Source organism: Candidozyma pseudohaemuli, assembly GCF_003013735.1.
Source record: "Candidozyma pseudohaemuli strain B12108 chromosome Unknown scaffold00001, whole genome shotgun sequence".
NCBI classification, from domain to species: Eukaryota; Fungi; Ascomycota; class Pichiomycetes; order Serinales; family Metschnikowiaceae; genus Candidozyma; species Candidozyma pseudohaemuli.
Genome location: NW_020194435.1, coordinates 690,451 through 712,186, shown reverse-complemented (window position 1 = coordinate 712,186; position 21,736 = coordinate 690,451). Strand labels below are relative to the sequence as shown.

At 48.1% G+C, this 21,736-nt stretch overlaps 8 protein-coding genes across 8 annotated transcripts; 7 read left to right on the top strand and 1 right to left on the bottom strand.

Moving 5' to 3' along the window:
- Window positions 1-658: 658 nt before the first annotated feature.
- On the top strand, window positions 659-1,378 carry MCM1 (transcription factor; the record flags this gene model as incomplete). The annotated part of the gene is made up of 1 exon (XM_024855759.1): window positions 659-1,378. One exon carries the CDS (start codon window positions 659-661, stop codon window positions 1,376-1,378), a length of 720 nt encoding a protein of 239 aa, XP_024715358.1.
- Window positions 1,379-3,049: 1,671 nt separating this feature from the next.
- C7M61_000306 (uncharacterized protein) lies at window positions 3,050-4,615 on the top strand (the record flags this gene model as incomplete). Its single annotated transcript, XM_024855758.1, has 1 exon — window positions 3,050-4,615. The coding sequence occupies one exon, from the start codon at window positions 3,050-3,052 to the stop codon at window positions 4,613-4,615; it is 1,566 nt and encodes a 521-aa protein (XP_024715357.1).
- A 1,805-nt stretch (window positions 4,616-6,420) lies between these two features.
- Window positions 6,421-6,990, top strand: MET28 (Met28p; the record flags this gene model as incomplete). The annotated part of the gene is made up of 1 exon (XM_024855757.1): window positions 6,421-6,990. One exon carries the CDS (start codon window positions 6,421-6,423, stop codon window positions 6,988-6,990), a length of 570 nt encoding a protein of 189 aa, XP_024715356.1.
- A 1,659-nt stretch (window positions 6,991-8,649) lies between these two features.
- On the top strand, window positions 8,650-13,668 carry RIM15 (protein kinase; the record flags this gene model as incomplete). Its single annotated transcript, XM_024855756.1, has 2 exons — window positions 8,650-10,277; window positions 10,512-13,668. 2 exons carry the CDS (start codon window positions 8,650-8,652, stop codon window positions 13,666-13,668), a joined length of 4,785 nt encoding a protein of 1,594 aa, XP_024715355.1.
- Window positions 13,669-13,841: 173 nt separating this feature from the next.
- REX2 (Rex2p) lies at window positions 13,842-14,651 on the bottom strand (the record flags this gene model as incomplete). Its single annotated transcript, XM_024855755.1, has 1 exon — window positions 13,842-14,651. The coding sequence occupies one exon, from the start codon at window positions 14,649-14,651 to the stop codon at window positions 13,842-13,844; it is 810 nt and encodes a 269-aa protein (XP_024715354.1).
- A 1,480-nt stretch (window positions 14,652-16,131) lies between these two features.
- C7M61_000302 (uncharacterized protein) lies at window positions 16,132-17,472 on the top strand (the record flags this gene model as incomplete). Its single annotated transcript, XM_024855754.1, has 1 exon — window positions 16,132-17,472. One exon carries the CDS (start codon window positions 16,132-16,134, stop codon window positions 17,470-17,472), a length of 1,341 nt encoding a protein of 446 aa, XP_024715353.1.
- A 379-nt stretch (window positions 17,473-17,851) lies between these two features.
- C7M61_000301 (uncharacterized protein) lies at window positions 17,852-18,334 on the top strand (the record flags this gene model as incomplete). Its single annotated transcript, XM_024855753.1, has 1 exon — window positions 17,852-18,334. The coding sequence occupies one exon, from the start codon at window positions 17,852-17,854 to the stop codon at window positions 18,332-18,334; it is 483 nt and encodes a 160-aa protein (XP_024715352.1).
- Window positions 18,335-21,089: 2,755 nt separating this feature from the next.
- Window positions 21,090-21,452, top strand: C7M61_000300 (uncharacterized protein; the record flags this gene model as incomplete). The annotated part of the gene is made up of 1 exon (XM_024855752.1): window positions 21,090-21,452. One exon carries the CDS (start codon window positions 21,090-21,092, stop codon window positions 21,450-21,452), a length of 363 nt encoding a protein of 120 aa, XP_024715351.1.
- Window positions 21,453-21,736: the final 284 nt, after the last annotated feature.

Here is a 21,736-nt window from a genome sequence, read left to right as displayed (position 1 = left end):
ATGTCAACCTCAGTTGCAAAACATTCCTGCGAGGCAGTCAATCTTAACTGTGTCGGGGCTCGGTCTTTTGGCATGCCGGCCGACGCTCGAACATTATTTCTATGTCCCTGAAAACTCGGGGGTGCAGAAATAAGGGAGCATGCGAGGCCCCGGCTTGGCCTGCCGCAGTAAATCTGAGAGGTATTGTGCGTAAAATTTGGTACGGGACGTGCACAGACCGAACCTCCAAAAGGAGTTAAATTCTCAAATTCCCCAAGTCCTGTTTTGATCTTGCTTGATAAAGCTTTACCATATCAGAACGTGTCGAAGGTATGTGTTCGAGTTAAAGTATAGGGGATTTGATAGAAGCTTTAGGCTGTCGTCAGCCTACCGCAAGTATTCGATGATTTTCATTCAATCGCTGGATCACTGCTACTCAAGGTGAGACGATTCAACCATGTTACCCAATTGGGCACGAAGACCTTCCCAAAGTGGACGGTGCATCATGAACATCATCGTGTCAACAACAACCTGAGCAATGATTCAGCCGTGTCAATAGCAAAGTACCCGAAGCCCCGAGAGGGCTGGTGGCGTTGGTGGATTTGTTGTTGCCGGTGGCACGGAATTTTCGCTCAAATCCCCTTGTTATTTTTTTTTTTAGAGATATACTAACAACAAGATGTCCGGAGTGACAAACCAAGCCAAATTGGAAGGCAATGATGAGCTTGACTCTCAGGAGCCACAATTCGCTCGAGGCTCTGTCGGTGGTGACGAGGAGGAGGACGACGAGCCCACGGGGGGTAAACAGCAGAAGGAGAGAAGAAAGATTGAGATCAAGTTTATTCAGGACAAGTCTAGAAGACATATTACTTTTTCTAAAAGAAAAGCCGGTATCATGAAGAAGGCGTACGAATTGTCGGTGTTGACGGGTACGCAGGTGTTGTTGTTGGTTGTGAGTGAGACCGGTCTTGTGTATACTTTCACCACGCCCAAGTTGCAACCTCTTGTGACGAAGTCAGAGGGTAAGAACTTGATCCAGGCATGCTTGAATGCGCCCGAAGAAGGATTGGGCGACGAGCAAGGGGAGCAGAGCGACGGCAACTCGCAAGAGCTGCCCGACCAGAGCCCAGCTCCACCTCAGGCTCAGCAGCAGCCTCCACAGCAACAACAGCAGATTCCACATCCCCAGCAAGTACAGGCACATCAGCATCAGGCAGCAGCTGCCCACCAGCAGCAGTTACCACCTACACACATGCCACACCAGATGCCGTACCAAGGCCAAGGCCATCCTCTGGGAGGATTGCCGATCCCCCAGGGCGGGAGCTACAACGACCCTTACGGCGGTTACTTTGGTGGGATGGGCAACGGCAACATGCCCAACCAGCAACAGTACCAGTAATTTTAAAAGAGCGGAGAGATGTTCAGTTCTTGAGGGAGAGTTGTGCAGTGCTGGAGATAATCGGACAGTGAGGATGCCAGGTACGTACGACGGAGTATGGACAGGTAATTGATAATCTGAGACAGGCGATGTAGAGTAGTGGGGGTTAGGGGGCCAGACTGGGCGCTGGCAGACCCTGTGCAAGGGTCTCCTTGAAATGTAAGGTTTTGGAGGGAGAAAGTCGAGGGGTTATTGTGTTGAGGTGAGGCGGTCGGTTAGTGACTGGGGGGGAACCGGGATGGGAACCTGGGGTAGATGGAAAGGCGAAGCCATTCCAACAACTAAACATTAAGACTCCCTAGGAGAAAACCAAGATTTGCACTAAATTCTCTCTTAGTGCTGGGCACGGCAGATAAGCCCAGATAAGATAAGGTTCTACGAATTCGGAAGTCTCGAGTCAGCCGCAGGCCCAGGCCCAGTACAGCACAAGAGCCTTTGAGAGACTCGACAAGAGGCTGCTCCAGTCATTGAACTTGGAATTGTTCGTTTGTGAATGGAGCGTTGTAGGCAGAATATACGAGTTTCTCGAGGCACCCAAACGCCAAAAGAAACAAACCAAACCTCGCTAGAAAGTAAGAAGCAAATTCCCCCAGGCCAGGGATCCAGGACAGGACTGGGGAGCCTGGGCTTAAGGACCCTGCGCAGCACAAAAGAGGAAAGCTTCAGCCTCGCGATACTAAGGCGGTGCGGAGGTCGCGAGAGAAAGCATTGTCGTTCAAGGCAGCCAAGATGCGCCAAGCTGCGGGCCAAAGCTAAAATGGAGAAGGCGGTCAGTCGAAAATCTCGACGTATTGGGGGAACTTTTTCAAAATCTTCAGCGGGTGCTGCCGCCTCGAGGGGTTTTGTGAACCCCCAGGGAGCCCTGGCTGCAAGGCGGTTTGGAGACTGGAATCAATGCGCGAGGCGATTGCCGCACTACGTCGAGGGTCCGCAACGGTCAGGGACTGCTCGGGGAGCCTTGTGTGACCGAGCCCCCAGGGAGTCCAGGGGGTGAAGTCCTCCCAATTTTTTCAGAGGTTTTTCAAAACACCTGCTTTTTCAAATCTTCTCAACATTCTCTTCTCTGCCACGGTAGATCGTCCCGCTCTCGCTCTCTCTTCCTTCGGTGGCCTCGCCGGAGCCTGTCTCGTCGTTAAGGTTGGGCAGGCAAGGGGCGCCAGGCCATTATGCTCGGGCCACTATGCCTCACGCGATTCCGCATTCGCAGCCAAACCGCCCCTCCCACCCCATTCTGCGGTGCCATATAAACCGGCCCACGCCCTTTTTTCCCCCGAGTCCGAGCCGTCTTTTCACAACCTCTCAACACAAATTAGTCGCTCCCGGCGTATTCCACACCCCACTAGACTTAGACTCGAGCTTCCCGCCACAGGCACCGCTCGTCCCCGAATTTTCCACTTCCGCCAGCGCTTCTCGCCTGTTTGCGCTTTAGACACTCGGGACCAACCGCTCCAAGCTATCTCGATAAGCTGTTGTCCAGAGACCAAGAGCCAAAACCAACTCAAGGCTCGGCTGAAGATTGATCAAGTCGGCCTATCCTCCAAGTGGCATCGTTACCTCCGCCACAACACACCCTAGAGTGGACCCCCCAAACACCCCTGTCCACACACTTTTGCTACTTTGGCAGATCCTCCCATGAACACATCACCACAATTTCTGCCGTTCCAAGGCTCCCGCCGCAATTCGCTCGAGCAGAGCATCTGGGCACCCATGCCCTCCGAACGGCAAGTAGACTCCTCCGCGCACCGGGCCTCGTTGCAGCCTCGCCAGGGCAGTCTCGACCAAGGCCCAACCTTCGCACCGGGGCTCTGGGACCCTTGGCGCCCGCCCGAGCTGCCCCAGTGGGACTCTGCCCGCCGTCACCTGGTGGGCGACGTTTTCCCGGGCAACCAGTCCCAGCAACAGCAACAACACCAGCACCACCACCTCCAGCCGCCAGGCTTGCACCCCCAGCAGCTTCAAAATATGCCCCAATTTGGCTGGCCCGGCCCCCTCCACCACTCCGAACAGCCTCACGGTTTCAATGGGCAGGCATTTCTGAATTACGTTCCGCGCAGCGCTAATCCGCCCCAGAACCACTCCAGCCCCACCAACGTGCAAAGTCCGCCAAAAGAAAACCACGAGTTTCCCGTCTCAGCGCCCGCCGCTCAGCAGCAACCTGAAACGACCGCTGTCGACTCCGTGGATGCCTATTTTTCGGCCGACCCCCACCAGCGTGTCAAGGTCACGGCCGAATACCTCTCGCAGCGCTTTTTTGACGAAGAAAAATATCTTCTGGACCTGTACCAACTCCCCAAGTTTCCCGTCGAGAGCCAGTTGCATGATGCGCAACTAGTGCTCGTGGCTTTCAAGGCCGGCCGTATCGACGTCTTCTACCTCCCCAGCTCGCTCACGCAGCCAATTGGCGTGGGTGACTTGGTCATGGTGGAAGCAGACCGCGGCCGTGATTTGGGCAAAATCGTGAAATTGAACATTTCCATCGACGAAGCTCGTCTTCTCAAGCTTCTTCAGTTCTTAGAGCAGCAGGCCGCTCTCTGCGACACCTCCGTGGGCGATCTCCTGGTGAGGCTGCTCCATGGTACACCCCACGGCGGCGCCGCGCCCCCTACACTTCACTTTCCCAAGCCAATAATTGGTTTGGCCCAACACAGCGAGACTGTCCAGATCTTGAACAAGAAGCAGGACGAGGAGAAGGCTTGTCGTTTGTGTCTAGCGAAAATCGCCTCGACTTCCAGCGCCTTGGACAAGAACGGCCTGAGCCTGTTGAGCCTGCTGGACTTGAACCAGATGAAGTTGGTGGACGCCGAATACCAATTTGACCGCAAGAAGTTGATCTTCTACTATTCCACCTCGCGCAGAATCGACTTCAGAGACTTGGTGCGTGAGTTATTCAGGATTTACAAGACGAGAATCTGGATGTGCGCAGTCAACGGCATCCCTTATAAGCGTCGCCAGTCCCAGGGCAAGGCACAAGCGCAGACTCTGGCCACTCAAGGGGCTTCTAATTCTCCTCCAGGTCTGTCCACCATGCCCCAAGAAAAAAGCTACTCGCAGGCGGCAGGTGGAAAACCACGGAGCCAGTCTCAGAGCTCGCCGCAAGGCCGGCCCTATGCCAATGTTCCACGAAACCTCATGCGCCAGCCAGAGGAAAATGGCGAGGGTTTCGTGTTGAAGCTGCTTGTGGACACTCTCAACCACTAACCTCGGAAGAGGTGGGATAAAATGTCACAAACTTTGCCCCACGGCGAAATTGGTATAGGGTTTCCGCCACGGCGCTTTCAGAGCAACTCGCTCGTGCGAAAAAATGGACTAGAATTGGCGAGAAGTTGCATTTCGCAGCCATCGCCGCAGGGCCAATTGCATAAACGAGCAGATTACTTGAAAGTCAATGACAAGACCGAAGACAAGAAAGCCTAATGAGGCTCGACCTTGCCATTTTAGAAGCACTCAAGGCCACTGGATGACCCTGAGCAATTGCCTTCCTACTTCTGGCGCTACACTGTCGGTGGTAGGGTCTCGCCATGCGATGAGCTTGTTTTGCCGCCGCGATCAATGTCGACGAGTCTCCTCCACGTCTGCAATTACAAAGGTACCTTCAACTTGCACCTCCTGGCATGGGGCGCCCCACCGCATAGATGGAGAAAGAAAATAAAAATTCACCGCCCCATCTCAGGAACGACGCCGCGAGCCACGTTGGTGCATAAAAGGCAGCGATGACCGCGGTGCAACTGTGCTTATTGCCCATGGCGCATGGGCTCTTAAGTGATATGAAAATTTTGCGAAACCGGAGCCGCCTTTAGTGGAGTTTGGGGCCCAGGCCGCCCCGAGCTTTCCTTGACAACCGGCTTCCTATGACACTAGAAGGGTCCTGGCACCCACTTACGAACTAGAATCTGCTATGTTTAGGCAGCAGCACCCCTTGGTGCCTGGGTATATACAAAAGGACTAAATTTGGTATTTGCCGAAATGTAGCTGAATGTATTTGTGAAACGACTGGAGAGATCAAAAATTAGTTCTGTCGATTTTTTTTCCGTGGGTCAAGTTTGTGACACTAAGCATGCACTGGTCTGCAGCTGAAGATTGCACTGAGGGCCAGTAGCATTGCTAGTGATGTCAGAGTGTTAAACAAAATCACAGCAACTGGGTTTTTTGATCAGCGACTCGTCTAGGCAGGGAACTTCATAATAAAGCTATCTGATGTGATAAGACATAGGGATTTTCCGGACTTTGGGATTGTTAAGTGGCGACAATGGAACGAAAACGGTTTCTCGCCTGATTGGCTTGATTAGTGCCTATTCTGCTCAGCCGACATTCCAATACAGCTACCCCTGGATCCCCCAAATTGTGAGAGGAAGGAAAAAAAATTAGGAAATGGGTTTTTACCATCTCGGATTTTTACACAAAAACTATTTAAGTCGACCGGATTAAGCTGCTCCGCCATATCACCCAATCAACCAAATGTTGAATATACTCTCTTGAGCATGCTCGCGTGGGGGCCTCGGTTGGGTGCAAATCGCGATTGTGGAAGTTCCTGGTCTGGAAAAAAGCGTACAATTGCAGGGATCAGCTGTCGGAGATATTGCCGTCATTTTAATTGGGCGACTTGATGCTCAGCGGAAGATTACGCCTGGTGCCGACTTGGCTTAAGCATTGCCGCTAGAATAGCCGCTTTTGTTTTCTAATTTGGTCCGTACGCCCGCGGTTACGTAAGCAATTATGTAAGCTTAGTAAGCGATTTTTCACCGCAAACTGGGTGCTCTACACTATGTGACATGCTCAAATATTCGCTTGATACAAATTTTTCCCATTGTCGTCTTACCACAGCTCCATGGCCTCGTCGAGTATGGTCGTTTAATCAATTAGGGAGTGCAGCGCTTAAATGGCAGGTATGAGTAAGTAATTCGCAGCAGGAGCAAAAAAAAAAAAAATTTTTCTGACTCCTCTGATTCTGTCGCACAACTTAAATACCGTCGTTTTCCCTCAATCAAACAACAAACTCATCCACCATGAACTTCCAACCCTCCGACTACCTTGCCGATCTAAATCTAGAGTGGGAACTGCCAGCTCTTGAGGAGCAAAGCCTGGGCCTGATTCCCGACTTGGACGTTTTTTCCCACACTGACTTTTTCGACTTGGATGTTTTCCTGGCCGACCACCTGGCGCCCTCTAAACAGCAACAACAGCAGCTACAGCTCCCAACTCCCAAGGTGGAGCTCCCCCTGCAGAGGGTGCCATTGGCTCAGATCAAGGAGGAGGAGACGGATGGCGTTGAACCTGATGCCGAGTCTCTTTCCGCTCATGAGCCACTTTCCGTCGAAGAACTCAAGCGCAAGAAGAACACTGCTGCCTCCGCCCGTTTCAGGGTCAAGAAGAAGTTGAAGGAGAAGCAGATGGAGGAGAAGGCCCGCCAACTTCAAGACAAGTTGGGCCTGCTTGAGAAGAAGGTGAAGACACTTGAGATGGAAAACAAGTGCTTGAAGCAATTGATTTTGGAAAAGAACGAAAGGAGCAACCTGGAGCTCTTGGACCTGATCAAGAAGCGGTCGCTTGAGACGCCCACCTACTCGTTCACGTAGAGCGCCCCAAACGAGCTGACATTAGCATCGATTAAAATCCAACTTTTAACGACGTTACGATAACACAACCCCGCCCTTTAGATCCAACTCTACTGGGCATGACTAATGGCTTTGGTTGCCGTCCGGCGTGGCGGCATGACAGAAAAACTTTATATACATTTAATTCTTCAACAGAGGCTCGCACCAGTTGCGGCCGCCCGGGTTTCCAACAAGCCGGGCTTGACCTTATGGTCTAATTGATACTTACAGTCTATTTACGTAGAACATCGATTTGCAGCTAGACCAATTGATATTTTATGTTGATTTCTTCGTTATCAGGCTGCAGACGTCCTGATGCATGTCATGACTCATCAGTATGAGCTGTCATTTCTACTGACATCAGCCTAAAAACTGATTTGAATATTTAATTGTAATTTATTGATTGATAACGGGGGCTTGTATCTAACCAATGTTATTCTGGGCTTTGGTTTGGAGAATTCTTCCCAACTGTGTATTTTGTGCTTGATCTGCGAAATTCGACTCAAGCCACAGACTTTTTCCTTGCATTTGAGGAAACAACTCACATAAAAATCAAAAACATCACTATAAAAATTCGACCAATACATTAAATTTCTTGAAATTAACAGAAAAGTAACTGTATCTCTCTTTGTCTCCTTCAGTTTTAATGAAAAGTCTCTAGAAAGTGTGGGGACGGTAAACATCCATTTTTGTGTACCCACTCCTACAAATTTATCATGCTTGAGCCAAGAGAAAACGTGCAGCTGCAATTTGGCCGTCCTCAGCGCTTTTTATGGTATTACATAAAATTGAGACAAAAGCCGGCTTTGGAGATTTCATAAAGAGTTGGCCGTGAATACCCCCTTCCAAGCGTGGCACTGCAAGCTGCTCGTACACGCTTGCGGAATGAATGTTCGGTAAAGTGGTTCAACTTCAAGATGCACCTCATAACGTAGGGCCGGCTATATTCGGAAAGTCTTCCCGGAAGTATCATAACTCAGTGGCCTCGTTGCCACAAAAATTAAAAGCCAACAAACAGTTATGTATTCCTTTCTGGGTACAATTTCATGCTCCAGGATTTTGTAACTTCGGAAGCCGTTATGCGACCGTATCGTACCGATATGCACCGATACGTCGTACTTACTGATCGATGCGCTTGTGACAACTCCTTCAAAAGACGGCAGGATTTGTCATCATCAAAATAACAGAGCAAACTCACCCCAGCTCTATTCAATATTTGCATCCAATTGTTTGGCATCTGCTGGCCTCCGCCTTATCTCAACTAACCCATGTGCCATCTGCTTGACCACATATAACATAACTGAATCGAATAATGCTGTTTCCAGAACAGTCTAAGCCCCAATTATTACCCCTTCACATCAATTCTCTTCAAAAAGTAACATTTCGGTTCTTGCCGGGAAGGTGCCTCACTGTTCCGGGTGGTATACCTGCGAATGGCTGCGAAATGGAGTCCCGAGCCGCTTCCAGCAGCCCACTAGCAAACGCAAACGAAACACGCAATCTGTAAAGACAGTCCGATTTCAGTCCGATTGACATTGGAGGACCCGATATATCTCATATCTGAAAAGTGTTGATACTGGCGCCCCACACCTCAGTCCTGTCTGAACCCCAGCTTTTTTCTCAATCAACAGATACACTATCATGGCAGAACCGAAAGACAAGGAGGCACTGGGACTCCTACGTCCGGACAGTGATCGACAAAATCCAGATCCTCTGAATGCCATCTTTCATGATCCCGAGTACAATGCCGGCCATATCGACAGAAAGGACTTGAGGTCCGTATCACCTTTGGAGGTTCCCCTGGAGTCTGAGGCTGAGCGGAAGAACATAGGCCACGATTTCACAGATATCCTCAAGGAGCAGATAGATCTTCGGCTTGCTTCGAACAACCCAGCTGTGGTAATGGAGTTGGATTTGGACGGTAACATACGATACATTCTGAAAAACTGGGAGTTGGTTGTGGGTACCCAGGTAAAGAAGCTCGTGAACAAGCCCATCCTGAATATCCTCATTGGATCTTCCAGTCAGGACCTACAGGTGTTTAATAACGCCGTGGCTCAGATGATCCAGGACAACGCCTCTTACAAGGTCAAGTTTCTAACTGCCACGAACGATGTGGAGGAGAAGGATATCAACGACGTGGAGGAAGAAGATCTAGGAAAGGCTGTACATGAGTCAACCACCACAGACCCAGAAGGAGCTCTAGGGTCTACGGCAGACCATAAAAGTAGTCCTACTACGTCTGCAACAGGAAGTTTCGATAATGCATCTACAAGCTCTCAGGTATCCAACAACGGAGAGGTGATTGAACTTGAAGCTCAAGGCATTCTTATACTGGACAGCAAGACAAACCTACCGTCTTATACCATTTGGACGGTCAAGCCGTTTGTTCACATAGATATGGAGCTTACGATCCCCGACGCTCTTTTTGACCTACTAGGGTTCGGCTCAGAAATCTTCGAGGGCTATCTTTTGAGTCTCAAGGAAGCTGGAATTATTGACGAGGATTCCGTGCCCGACCCAAAGCTCATCTTGTGTCACATTTGTGAGTCCAACATTCCAGCATGGTTTATAGAGAAACACTCGGACTTGTGCATTGTTGAACACAGGGTGTCAGAAGAGCTACAATCGTGCCATGATGCTCTTGCCGATCAGCGTGATTTGATTGTGAAGGTGTCGGACAGTCTCTGGCTGCAACAATTTGAGTCTCACTCAGGCTCTCTGAGCTCCTTACTGACCCTCAGCTCAGGCTCTTCTACATCTTCGGTAGCGTCTGGTAACGTGTACGAGTACAAGGGCCTTCCACTTCCTTCCATGAGCTCAGAGGGATTATCCCCACGTGGTAGCATCCCTCTGTTGAAAACCATCACGAAGCACTCGATATTACGAACACGGAAATTTCCCTTCGGAATACTCCTGCGAATCGTGGAATACTGTGATGAGGCTCTTGATATCAACCCAGCTGACAAAGATGAAGAAACTGGAGAGCTTCAATTCTCTCCAAATACGGAGCGTGCCATTAGCGCTGTGATGAATTGGAAAGCGTTGGAGACATCAGACCCTGCCATAAAAATGATGGTAGAAGATACTCAAAGGCTGGTCAACGAAAAAATGGAATCACTCACCCGACTCATTTCGATCATTCAATATGGTGATAAAATCAAGCAGGAGGTAGACTTCTTAGTGCTTCAGTCAGTCAAAGAGACTGTGAACAAAATCAGAGAGAAAACTTACCAGCATGAAAACCCAGAGCATAGACCCAGAACACTGTCGTCAAGGACAATATTTCATCGGAGATCAACGTCCTCAACGGACTCTGGATACCGCAGTCACCGAAATTCTGATTCCTCTTCAACAACAGGCCCTCCATTTGTGTCTGCATCACCCTCTGCCCTTCCGCCGCTGCCATTGTCTCAACCTGGAAACCTTCTATCTCCACAGCCTTCTCGAGTTCGGAGTCCTCAGTCCAGGCTTCTTGGCGAGCCGTATGATAACAAACCAAGAGCTTCCTCATCAACTTCTCCACATTCCATCACTCCTCGAGATTTACTCAAGGATAGAGTGAGTCCTCTGATTGAGGAGATAACTCGCCTGGTCTCCCGACCAGCGTCAGCTGCTTCCTCTAGCTCCTCGCAGACAAGACAAAGCAGACGAGATGTCGAAGATGCCTTGCGGGATCTTGACATCACGAGGAGGCCACCCGAATTGGCCTCAGATGCATCGACGGTATCTTCACCAAGACGTCATCTATCTCCCGCTCCGTATACGGAACGCTCGAACTTGAATTCTTTTCAGAGAAACTTCATGAGTCGAATGGAGTCTTCACCGTTGAGCTCCCCATCCATGACACATTCGGACATCAATGATGAATACCAGGTTCCTCATGCTTCCTTGTCCAAGAAACGAACCAGTTCTTCGGGTAGCAACACCCTTCCTACACTCATGACAACACAACAGGGCACTCCAACACAGCACGGTAACTCTGGCTTGACACCAGGTCATAATAGAAACAGCTCATCTTTCTCAAGCAAACCTCCATTATCGCCATTACTTGTCTCACAGATGCCGTCGTCGAAACCATCGACAGGAGGAATAAGGGACTACGAAATCATCAAGGCAATTAGTAAAGGAGCTTTCGGTGCCGTGTTCTTGGCTAAGAGAAGACTTACCGGTGACTATGTGGCCATCAAGTGTCTCAAAAAAAGGGATATGATTGCTAAGAATCAAGTGCTCAATGTGCGGTCGGAGCGAGCTGTTATGATGAAGCAAACAGATTCCCCTTATGTCGCTCAACTATACAGCAGTTTCCAAACCAAGGACTACTTGTACTTGGTGATGGAGTACTTAAATGGTGGTGACTGTGCCACATTGCTCAAGATGTTGGGTACTTTGGGAGACAAGTGGGCAAAGAGATATATTGCTGAGGTTATTGTGGGCGTCAACGATTTACACACGAGAGGTATCATCCACAGAGATTTGAAGCCAGATAATCTCTTGATTGACAGCACGGGGCACCTTAAGCTTACCGATTTCGGTTTGTCAAGAATCGGTGTGGTTGGAAGACATACAGCACAGCACAGAAAAAGCTCTAGTTCAGAACATGCTATTGAGCTTTTCAGGAAGAGTATACTGGGTGGAGGCCCATTGCCTCAAAGCCCGCTAATTCCAAGTGGTAGTGGCGATTCACCAGAATTGTTACCAGCCATGCATCACAAGCGTACGTCGTCAGTGACTCCCTTTTCCTTGTCTCCAACCTTGGATCATCTCAAACACAAACCAAGCACAAGCTCAACACTCCCCATCAATCCTACAAAGATGTCACCCTCTGAATCAAACACGCACGGCTCACAAGCAAGCAAGAAAAGATCAGGATCAATGCTTAAGTCGAGCGGTACTAGGTCGGGATCTAGTAGCAGTGGCGTGGACTCACCTGGGTTGAAACCGTCCCTTCCAAGAACATCATCCGAGTCTTCATTTGCCATTGTGGACGATGATTTTCAGTACAGCCCACAACAGAATGACAATAGCATAAGTTCCTTCGCTCTCTACAACCCCGAGGAAGAAGGTGAAGTCAAGAAGTTTGTGGGAACTCCGGATTATCTTTCCCCTGAAACTATCACTGGTGATAAACAGGGAGAATACTCAGATTGGTGGTCCATGGGCTGTATTCTTTTTGAGTTTCTTTTCGGTTATCCTCCTTTTCATGCCGATACTCCTGATCAAGTGTTCAAAAATATTTTGAATGGTGACATCGATTGGCCTCCCTTGCCTGAAGACGAAGAGAAGGAAATCTGTCCACCAGAAGCAAAAGACTTGATCAAGAGACTCTTGGTATTGAACTACGAGGATCGTCTAGGATTTAATGGCGCTGACGAGATTAAGCAGCATCCATATTTCCGCCAAATCAATTGGGACACATTATATTCTGAACTGCCAGATTCCTTCATCCCAATGGTAGATGACCCAGAATCGACAGATTATTTTGATGCCAGGGGTGCTGACATGTCACACTTCCCGATTGAGGATGAGGACGCAACAGTGGACGATGAAAGGGTTCCATCCTCAGCAAAGGAACTCGAAACACATGAGAGCTACTTTGATTCCAATCCCTCCCCTCAACATCTCTCTTTACCAGGCTCACCAATGCTAGGTAGAAGAGAGCGCAGAAGCAGTAAGCTAGCAGATACCAGTGAGTTTGGATCATTCCATTTCCGAAACCTCAATGTGCTCGAACGTGCAAATAAGGATGTCATCAACAGGTTGAAAAATGAGCATCTTGAGCATAGGAATAGCTTCTCTTCTTCTTCCTCAGAGTCTACACCGTTAGGACAAACGAAGTCAAGAGGACTGTCTATTTCTTCAGCGATTGTCAACCCAGGCAGCCCATTCAAACGTCCAGTATCACCCGTTGGTAATAGGTCGCAATCACCAGTGAGAGACAAGAGTAGCTCTGGCTCGATAAAGAAGGATAGCACTGGATCACTCAAAAGAGAAAGTTCTGGGAAGAGCAGCAGTGGGTCTACCAGAACGATCGAAGAAAGGACGCTATCCACTAGACAAAGCGCTTCCTCATTAGCCAGAAACATACTTCAAAGAAACACGGGTGATGTCCTTTACTCTCCTCCAGCATCTGACCAAGAGGATAGCTCCTCTGCACTTTCCAGGGTGAGACAGAGAAGAGATAGTTTAAGAAGAGGAGGCAGCTTTGGGGGTAATCAAGTCTCAGGCAATGTTATATCCCCCGATGGATCTATGAAGTTTGGAGGAAGCGAACTAGACGTGCTATATTGCGAGCCGATTCCCATCGTCAGACACACTGTGGGTAAGCTTATTGAGAAGCAGGGCTGCGTGGTGCTCTCTATATCTGATGGTGACGATCTTATCAGGAGGGCCACTAGTCAAGTGAAGTTTGACTTAATTTTTACTGCACTCAGATTGCCAAAGGTCGATGCTATCGATGCCGTCAAATTAATCAGGTACACCAATGGTATCAATAGCGACACGCCGGTGATTGCTGTGACCGGTTTTGCAAAAGAAGCGCAAGATCTGAACATGTTTGACGCCATTTTGGAGAAGCCTATTGATTCAAATCAAATAAGAGGTGTTATTGACAAGTTCCAGTGCCACGATGTCGCTGTCGAGTCTGATCCTGAGGACTGATAAATAGTATAGATAAATCTGCATGAATGAGCTAATTGTAAAGTAGGCTTTTTTAAAATCCACCGAAGTTTATTGAGTCCCTACAATTGCAGCTGATAATACAGTTGAGACTATTGAGATACTATACAAAAGACAAACCCACCACTCTAATTTACAAACTATTTTACATGGTATTACTTGCTCGAGGTGATGATATGTCTCTCGATTTCTCTGATGCCATCCTCAGTCTGCTCAAAAGACTTCTCCACAGTCACAGTCGGTTGGTTGGGCTTGGGGGAAGCTTCCAAACGCCCGTCAACAATTTTCTGCGATCTTGGAGTCTCAACTTTCTGTTTCTTGTGAACTGGTTCATCCTCAGGACCACGGAGATAGTGTTCTCTATACCATCTCAACTGGGCGATGCTATCCAAAATGTCTGATTTAGCAGTGTGAGCTCCATTCTTGCGTGGACAGGCCTTCATGAGCTGTGGGTTATGGCGCTTGCCTACCTCCATAATAGAAGAGACATCTACCAAGCGGTAATGAAGGTGCTCGATAACCTGGGGAAACTCTTTCATCATGAAAAACTTATCCATGTGGATGGAGTTACCTGCCAACAAGCCTGTACGTGGCTCAGGAACCCACTTCTGGATGTAGTCGAGCAACTCATCCTGGACCTTCAGTAACGTTTGCTGGGGGTTGGCCAAGACCTTTGCTGTGAGACCCAGCTTACCGTGCTGGTTAACGCACCACTCTCCCATGTTATCAAGAATCTTTTTCGACACGTATACAGTCGATTCGTACCCATTCTGGCCCACGATGTTCAAGTCTCCATCTGTGATGATGCAGCAGATCTCGATGATATGGTCCTTTTCCACGTTGAGACCGGTCATCTCACAGTCTATCCAGACCAAAGGCATGAAGACTGAGTTTTTCCTTGTAGGAACCGCCCGGGCAGCTGCCACAGGGGCCTTTCTGAAGAAACCGGCTATTGAAGATAACATGGTAGTTGCGATGAGCCTTCACACAGGGAAGATGAGACGTTAAGAGTGTGGGGTCGATGGAAGAGATAGTCAAGAAGAAAGAATTGAAGAGGTAATAAGATATAAAAAACAATGAAAAATTATCAAAAAGATTGTGTTTGCAAGTCTTGGAAATTTTCATATGTGAAATAGGCGGTGAGTATTGTCGGACTCCGTTTTCGTGGGGTTGATAGTGGCTGCAAAAGTCCGAAGAAAATAATCAATGGAATCCATAAGACCCGGCAGGCATATTTAAACTTTCTTAGCCGTTGAGGAATGAACGTGGATTCTTTGAGTACTGACCAGGTTGATATTCACCAAAGGTTGACCTAACTATTACTAGAGGAGGGCATCAGGCGAGTCACTTCCACCCAAAACCCTGAAGGTACCGTTTAAAACTGTGATACCGGCTTGTCAATCATCAAAGCTTCGAACACTGCCCGGTGGTCTCGGACTTTCTAGTCTAGACAACTCGGCTTGATGAACCCTGCATCCCCGGACACAGCCCAAGACCTGACATGCTGCAGCATCACCAAAAGCACAAAAGGCACTAAAACGTCTAAAGAGCGGCCCAGCCAGGTCATCAAAAACGTTCTTCAATAAAAGTAACACACCTTACTCCGTTTCCGTCCGGATGCCGCAGAATGCCCGAGGGCTTATCAAATCACCATAAGCCTCGTGGAGTACGAGTCCTGCCTGACCCGAAAGTCGAAGTGGCAGTGGAAAGCACTACGCCTAGCGGTTTGTGCCACATTTTAAAAGAGCATTCCATTTATCGTCCAAGCTTCTTATCTACCTCTGTATCAGTCTCTAGCCTACTACAAGTGGTTCGTGGGCACGAATTGATCCATCTGGAGCCTTGGCTTCCAGATCTGGAAAAGACCGGGGAAATTAAGCAATTTCAAGCAATCCACAGTTTGTTCGAAATTGTGGGGATCTCTTATCTGTCTGCCGTATAAATGTGTCTAAGCATTTTAACGACAGGACCTCGTGACTTGGCACGGTTGATGTGCGCAGCCGTTTCGTATTTTGCTCGCTACGCCCTTCGGTTCATATCGGCACGTCTGCCGACCCGTGACTACGGTTTGCACATTGTGCAGGATATTTCAGCATCCACCTACGAATTTTTCCCACGAAACCCACGATTGACAACTCATGAGATCCTTATAATCCAGCTGATCAATTGGATCCCATCGCCTGCACCATTGGTAGCACAAGCTTTGGAAGGTGCACGAAAAAAGTGAAAAATTCGTCGGGATACCTGCCTAGTGATTCACGAAATGCAGGCTGAGACCTACCCATGACCGTTGAACAGGAACGGCTGCAAACCTACACGGCGACTACCGGGCCGAATCTGATATCATTATGCAACAACCACTATTATTTATATTCCGCCAAGTCCCTCGCAAATCGTAGAATCTTCATTTTTTATAGGCCTCCGCCCACCTCCCAGCCTCTGTTTATGAACAACCCCACCCCGAATTTCAACAGCCTTTTCACCAACTCTGCTCGCTTGCCGTTGTCTGAAGCACCTCGAAATGTCTCTTTTTCGCAGCCAAACGTGCCATCGCTTTTTGCACCCATTTCTGATACTCCCACTGTGCACGAGACATTGGCGCTTTTGAAGCTCTGGAGAGCCGTGGCCGTGGTAAAACAGCATCTCTGTGGTGATTCCCCCACCGTGTGGCCACTGTTTGTGGCCTGGGCTTTACGCCGTTTTGCTCTTTTTGCAGCAGCCTTGACAGCCCTGAATAACCCAAAGCTTCATGTTCTTCCACCTTTGGATATAGCCTGGGTGTGGCACTCACTCTTAGTGGCACCCGAGGCTTGCTTTGCCATGTTTGCCAGATCAGGATTGTCTGAGTTTTTGGACATTTCGTTTCCAATGAACCAGATTGCCGATTGCATCGACTCCAGCTTTTGCTACTTTCCAGACAAGCTTGGTGTCCACAACTTCCACGGCTTGATGGCCAACTACGGCAAAGGATACTCCTTGTCGTACGACTATGGAAGCTTCAATCCTGAAGAGGTCTTCCCTATTTATTGTCCTGTGTCAAAGAACCTCCTTGCACAGGTATCCTTGTCCCACTTTGTGTGTTCTTCATTTCTGGTGAGATCACAAGAGGGCGTGGTGACCCACCATTCCCTAGCTCGCCGTCAGAGTGATGCTGATCATAAGCTTTCGATCAACACGCCTGAATGGCCCAACTTCTCGTCTCCAGGAACTCCAGATACATCAACACCACCATCACCGCTTTCTTCATGTCTGCTGCCGATATCACTGAAATCGCCTTTTGAATCTGCTCTGCCATTGCTTCATTTGACCATCGAGGAAGACTGCTTGCAGATCCTGGGTGACTGGATCGACCACTTGGTACTTTCTCCAGTGCAGAATATGGTGGATGCTGAAAACTGGATCTTCCACCCAAACATGCATATTATGTTGGCGGCAGCCGTGAAGAGATATTCAAAGTTTTGGAAATTATTCAGCCGGAGTCCTGCGGGACAGGTCCCGGTGCCCACTCTTGATATCCGCCTAGTCTGGTACGCCCATATGGCTCGTTTTAAGGAGTACGCTGATTTTTCGCTTTACCACTCAAAGAGCATAGTTGTGCCACCCAGAAGTGGCTCCCAAACTACACAAGAATTCAAAACAACTGCAGCACTTTACCAGAAACGGTTCCACACTCCTTACTGCCCTTGTGGCCATTTAGAAGGGTCTTTGGCTTATGCCCAAGACACTTGCACACTCTCGTGCTACAGACATGTATATGAGCTTTTAGCACCCAGCTACGACCAGTAACGACAATAAACTATAAAGTATTAATGAATTGTAGAAGATGTAGGTGGATGGTACCCGCAGAGCGTAGAAATAATGCAATAAAGAACAGCAAATCGACAAACTGAATAGAAATTTTGAGGGTTCATTATCTGGGTAAGGATATCGGTCCCCTGGTCGAACTAGCGGTTGCAATTAGTCCCATAAGCACTCGTTTGATAATGGGAGGTCCGAAGTAGGTCCTAGCGATGACTATTTTTCGAATAATGTCAAATCATCAAATGAATTAAATTCAAAAAATATAAATCAAACATAGATCATTGCATGAGATCTCTTCCTGCCAAAGCCTAAACGAGCGGTCTGGAGTCCTGTCTCAGTTCTCGCGCCTACTACAATTCTTCCCATGAACAAGAGAGATACATTCTATTACTGGTACTTCGTCATCCATATTCCCGTGACCCTTGTCATGGACCTGACGATCGTGATTCCTTCGGAGTGGCAGCCTGCCTGGCAAAAGGCTCTCCTAGCCTTCCACATCAACACCAACAAGGACTTCCTTCTACGGGAATTGCCATTGTGGTTGAAGATCTCCGGAGCTTTTGAGCTCTTTGTTCAATTGCCCATCTTCTTCATTGCAGCACGGGCCTTGCTGCGTCAGTGCCAGAAGGTGTACGTGTTGATGACCGTGTATGGGTTCAACGCATTTTTCACCACGTTCTTGTGTTTGGCATATGCATGGAGGGACGGTCCTGCTCACGGATTGACCAACGGAGAGTTGACCAACTTATTGGCTCTTTACACGCCGTACTTTTTGATCCCGTTGTTCATGATGGTGGACTGTGGAGTGAGAACTACCAGGCTCATAGGAAAGGCGAAGACCGATTAAGAGAGACAAAATACCATTGAGAGTGTCCCGGAGAAGATAATCAGAGAACGGTTTGAAATGTTTGGGCAGAACCTTCAGTCGGGTGATGGGAGCAATTTCACATCAGATCTCATCACAGCCGATCTCATCACAGCATTGGGACAGGACCAATGTAACAAGACATAGTACTGCAAATGACAAGGAAAGTCAATTGAGCAGATGACAAGAAGCTCCCCATTTCAAAATTATACCAATGAGTACGCAATCTGGCATCACTTGCACAAGGCATCGCCCATGTAGTACCTATCAACCTCTAACGTCCCTTCTGTGTCCGCCTAGTCTACAGAAACTTGTATAACTTATTCATTCATTGATTGAGACATCCTTTCTAGACATCTTGTCTAGGCATCCTTCTCGATCAACAGAGAAGCAAGCTCGATGTACTGCTTCTCGGCGTCCTCCTGGGAGGTACCCTTGAGGTCCTCCCAAGCTTGCCACTTGTACTTGCCCTTCAAGTCAAACACACCAGGCTTAGCGGTGGTGTTGTCACCCACGGTGGCCTGCTTGTAGAGACCGTACAACTTCAACAAGGTGTTGTCGTCAGGACGGTTCTTCAAGTTGTTAACAGCTTGGGCCTGCGGTTAGTTGATTCCTTTTGTGGATCACAATGAATTACACACTTTCTCTTCGAATTCAGCAGATGGCATGATGGTGGGAAAAAAAGTGGGTGTGGAGGGCGTCGCTGGCTTTTTATATGCGCACGGCAGGACCCCAGAAATTGGGTTCCTGAAACCACACCACACACTACCGGCCACGATATTATATGAGTTGGTGGCTTGGATGGAAAAAGGAGACCCTTTGTTTTTTGATCAATATGGGAAATTGAATAAATTTGTAAGGAGGGGGTGGCGCCGCTGGTGTGATGGTCTGCTACCGTCTCTTGCCCTGAGATCGCCATTTGCTACCCACCAGCGGGGGTCATTTCGACATCTAACATTTTCGGAATTATCCGGAATCTCAACGAATTGTGGGGACTTTTCAAATCATAAACGTTGTTATTTTCGACTTTCCAAGGTTTTCGCCTCGCTTCGGCGAACAATGGACCGTTGGGCCATCGGGTGTTAGTGGGGCCTGGCTGATCTGGGCAAACTACCAGACCGCGGTTGTGCCAAGCACCGAGGATCACCACAGTGCCTCAAATCCTGGTCATCTTCCGAGAAAAAGCTGATTTAATTAATTGAAGCTTCGAGAGCTTGAAATCATGCATTGAATAGAATTTTGTCGTGCAAAACGAACTCGGAGTCGGAGATTTTCGGACACATTACCACGGCCTCAGTATACGACCGCCACCGCCACCGCCACCGCCACCTAAATTCTTAGCCTTGCTGGGAGGACAGCTAAAGAATTGAGGGGGCTGTTTTTGAATCAAGGTTCAATGGCGCCATGTGGCAGGATCAGGTAGGAGTGTTCCTAAGGAGGCGACTGTGGCGGAGGATTAGCGTACCTCAGTAAGTTCGATGAACTAGACTCCAATCTATGTAGACAGCTTCTCTTGTTGAATATCCATTCGGGTGGTTACTTATTCTTGTGGAGTGAAGCAAAGATGAAAAAGCGAAAAAGCGAAAAAGCGAAATCCATGTAGTTATCGGTGACCTCTTAGTATGGTCACTTCCACCTTAGACAGAACACCAACGTGCATCGATACCACAAACTGGAGAAAAGTGCAATAAATGCTCTGCCATAGGTCTATAACCAATTGTGGACTTTTTTTTTGTCCATGAATTGGGTGCCTTTGCTTTTAGCAGCTTGACTTGAGCCCATAAAACCCTTCTCAACCCCAATCCGATCAATGAGCGAACGTCTGAGACCCTGAAAAACACTCGATTTACACGGCTCCAAGCAACACCTGGCCAATAGGAACAAATCTCACTTGCGATGCAAAACTTCAGGCACACAGCAGGTCATTCGCAACTCCTCGACCAATCATGTTATTCTATGTGGATGAAATTGGCGTGTTTCTGGAAGTGGCTGCGAAAGATAAGCGAAGCCGCAGCAGTGTTTACATGTCCATGATAAAGCAGGACAGTGGGCGGTCCACAACGCAAAATTGCATGAAGTTTTTTTTTCGGGAGCCAATCAGATTAAAGCAGCACAGCCTTTTTTGTCGAGTAATTTTGACGCTCTGGAAAGCAAATCGATGTCAAAATCTTGGAGCAATAGAACTTTCTATCAATGAGGGACAAGCTTTCGTATTGAAATGTTTGTAGTCAACCGTGAATTACCCAAACTCTAAACATATACCTTGAATGGATTCCAATCAATTTTCATTCAGCTTACGTGTCATCATTGTATTCTATACACAGCTACTTTATCATTTAGCCACAATACGGACCAATTAGATTTCAGATTGCCCGCTCAATAGGGGCCACGGCACATTATTCGCAAGAATAATGCGCAAACTTCTGAACTTTTCAACCAATAATGTCATTCGTAGCGGGCTCGTCCAATCAGATCTGGAGGCGGGTGGCTGCAAATCCGACGCAAGCAAGGCTATGACAGTATTTTGAACCCTATTTTGGAAATTGAAATAGAATACCTCTATGAATCTAGGCGGTAGGGCTGCACATATGGTCAATTTTGTGGAAAAGTAGCTGGCTTGAGCCAATCAGGTTGGGGGATTCTCTCTAGAAGTAGACCCCTGCTGGATCATATTCCAGAATATAAAAGGAGGACGGAATGCCAGGAAAACTGCTATTAAACATTATATATCACCGGCATGTCTACCATCAATGACCTCACCTTTTCCGACGATGAATGTGACACTTCGTTCATTGAGGAACCCAACTCATCCATCATTTACGAGGACGATGAATCATCTTTCGAAGACGACACTGATGATTTCGTGGAAGATATCAAGGATAACTTGATGGCCAACCAGATGACTAAGTTGAAGGTGCAAAACGAATTCCATGATGACCCGTACTATGACGAAGACGCCGACGAAACGTACAGTTTCATGGAAAGTGACGACAGCGACGGAGAAGAACCTGACTTTGAAGAAGTCTTTGATAAGAAAGCCAACGAAGAATTCTGGAAAAGGTGTATTTCCTTATACCAATTGCCTGAAATGAACCATTAGATACCCATCCATAGGACAATTTAACATATTTAGACACCATTGTACCAGGATTTGCGTCGGGGAGGATAATTAACATATGTGTAGAAGCTCAAAGCCATGATGAAGGGTTCACAGAGAAAGGGTGTTTTATTAGCCGGACTTCTTTCGGTTTTGATGCATCGAGATGTGATAAGAGGCATGGAAGGTTCCAATTGCCCGCCAAACCAAACCATACCCAATATCAAAAGCCTCCGTCGCGTCACGATCCAAAAATACCCCTATGGTCCAATTTCATGTTTATTCTT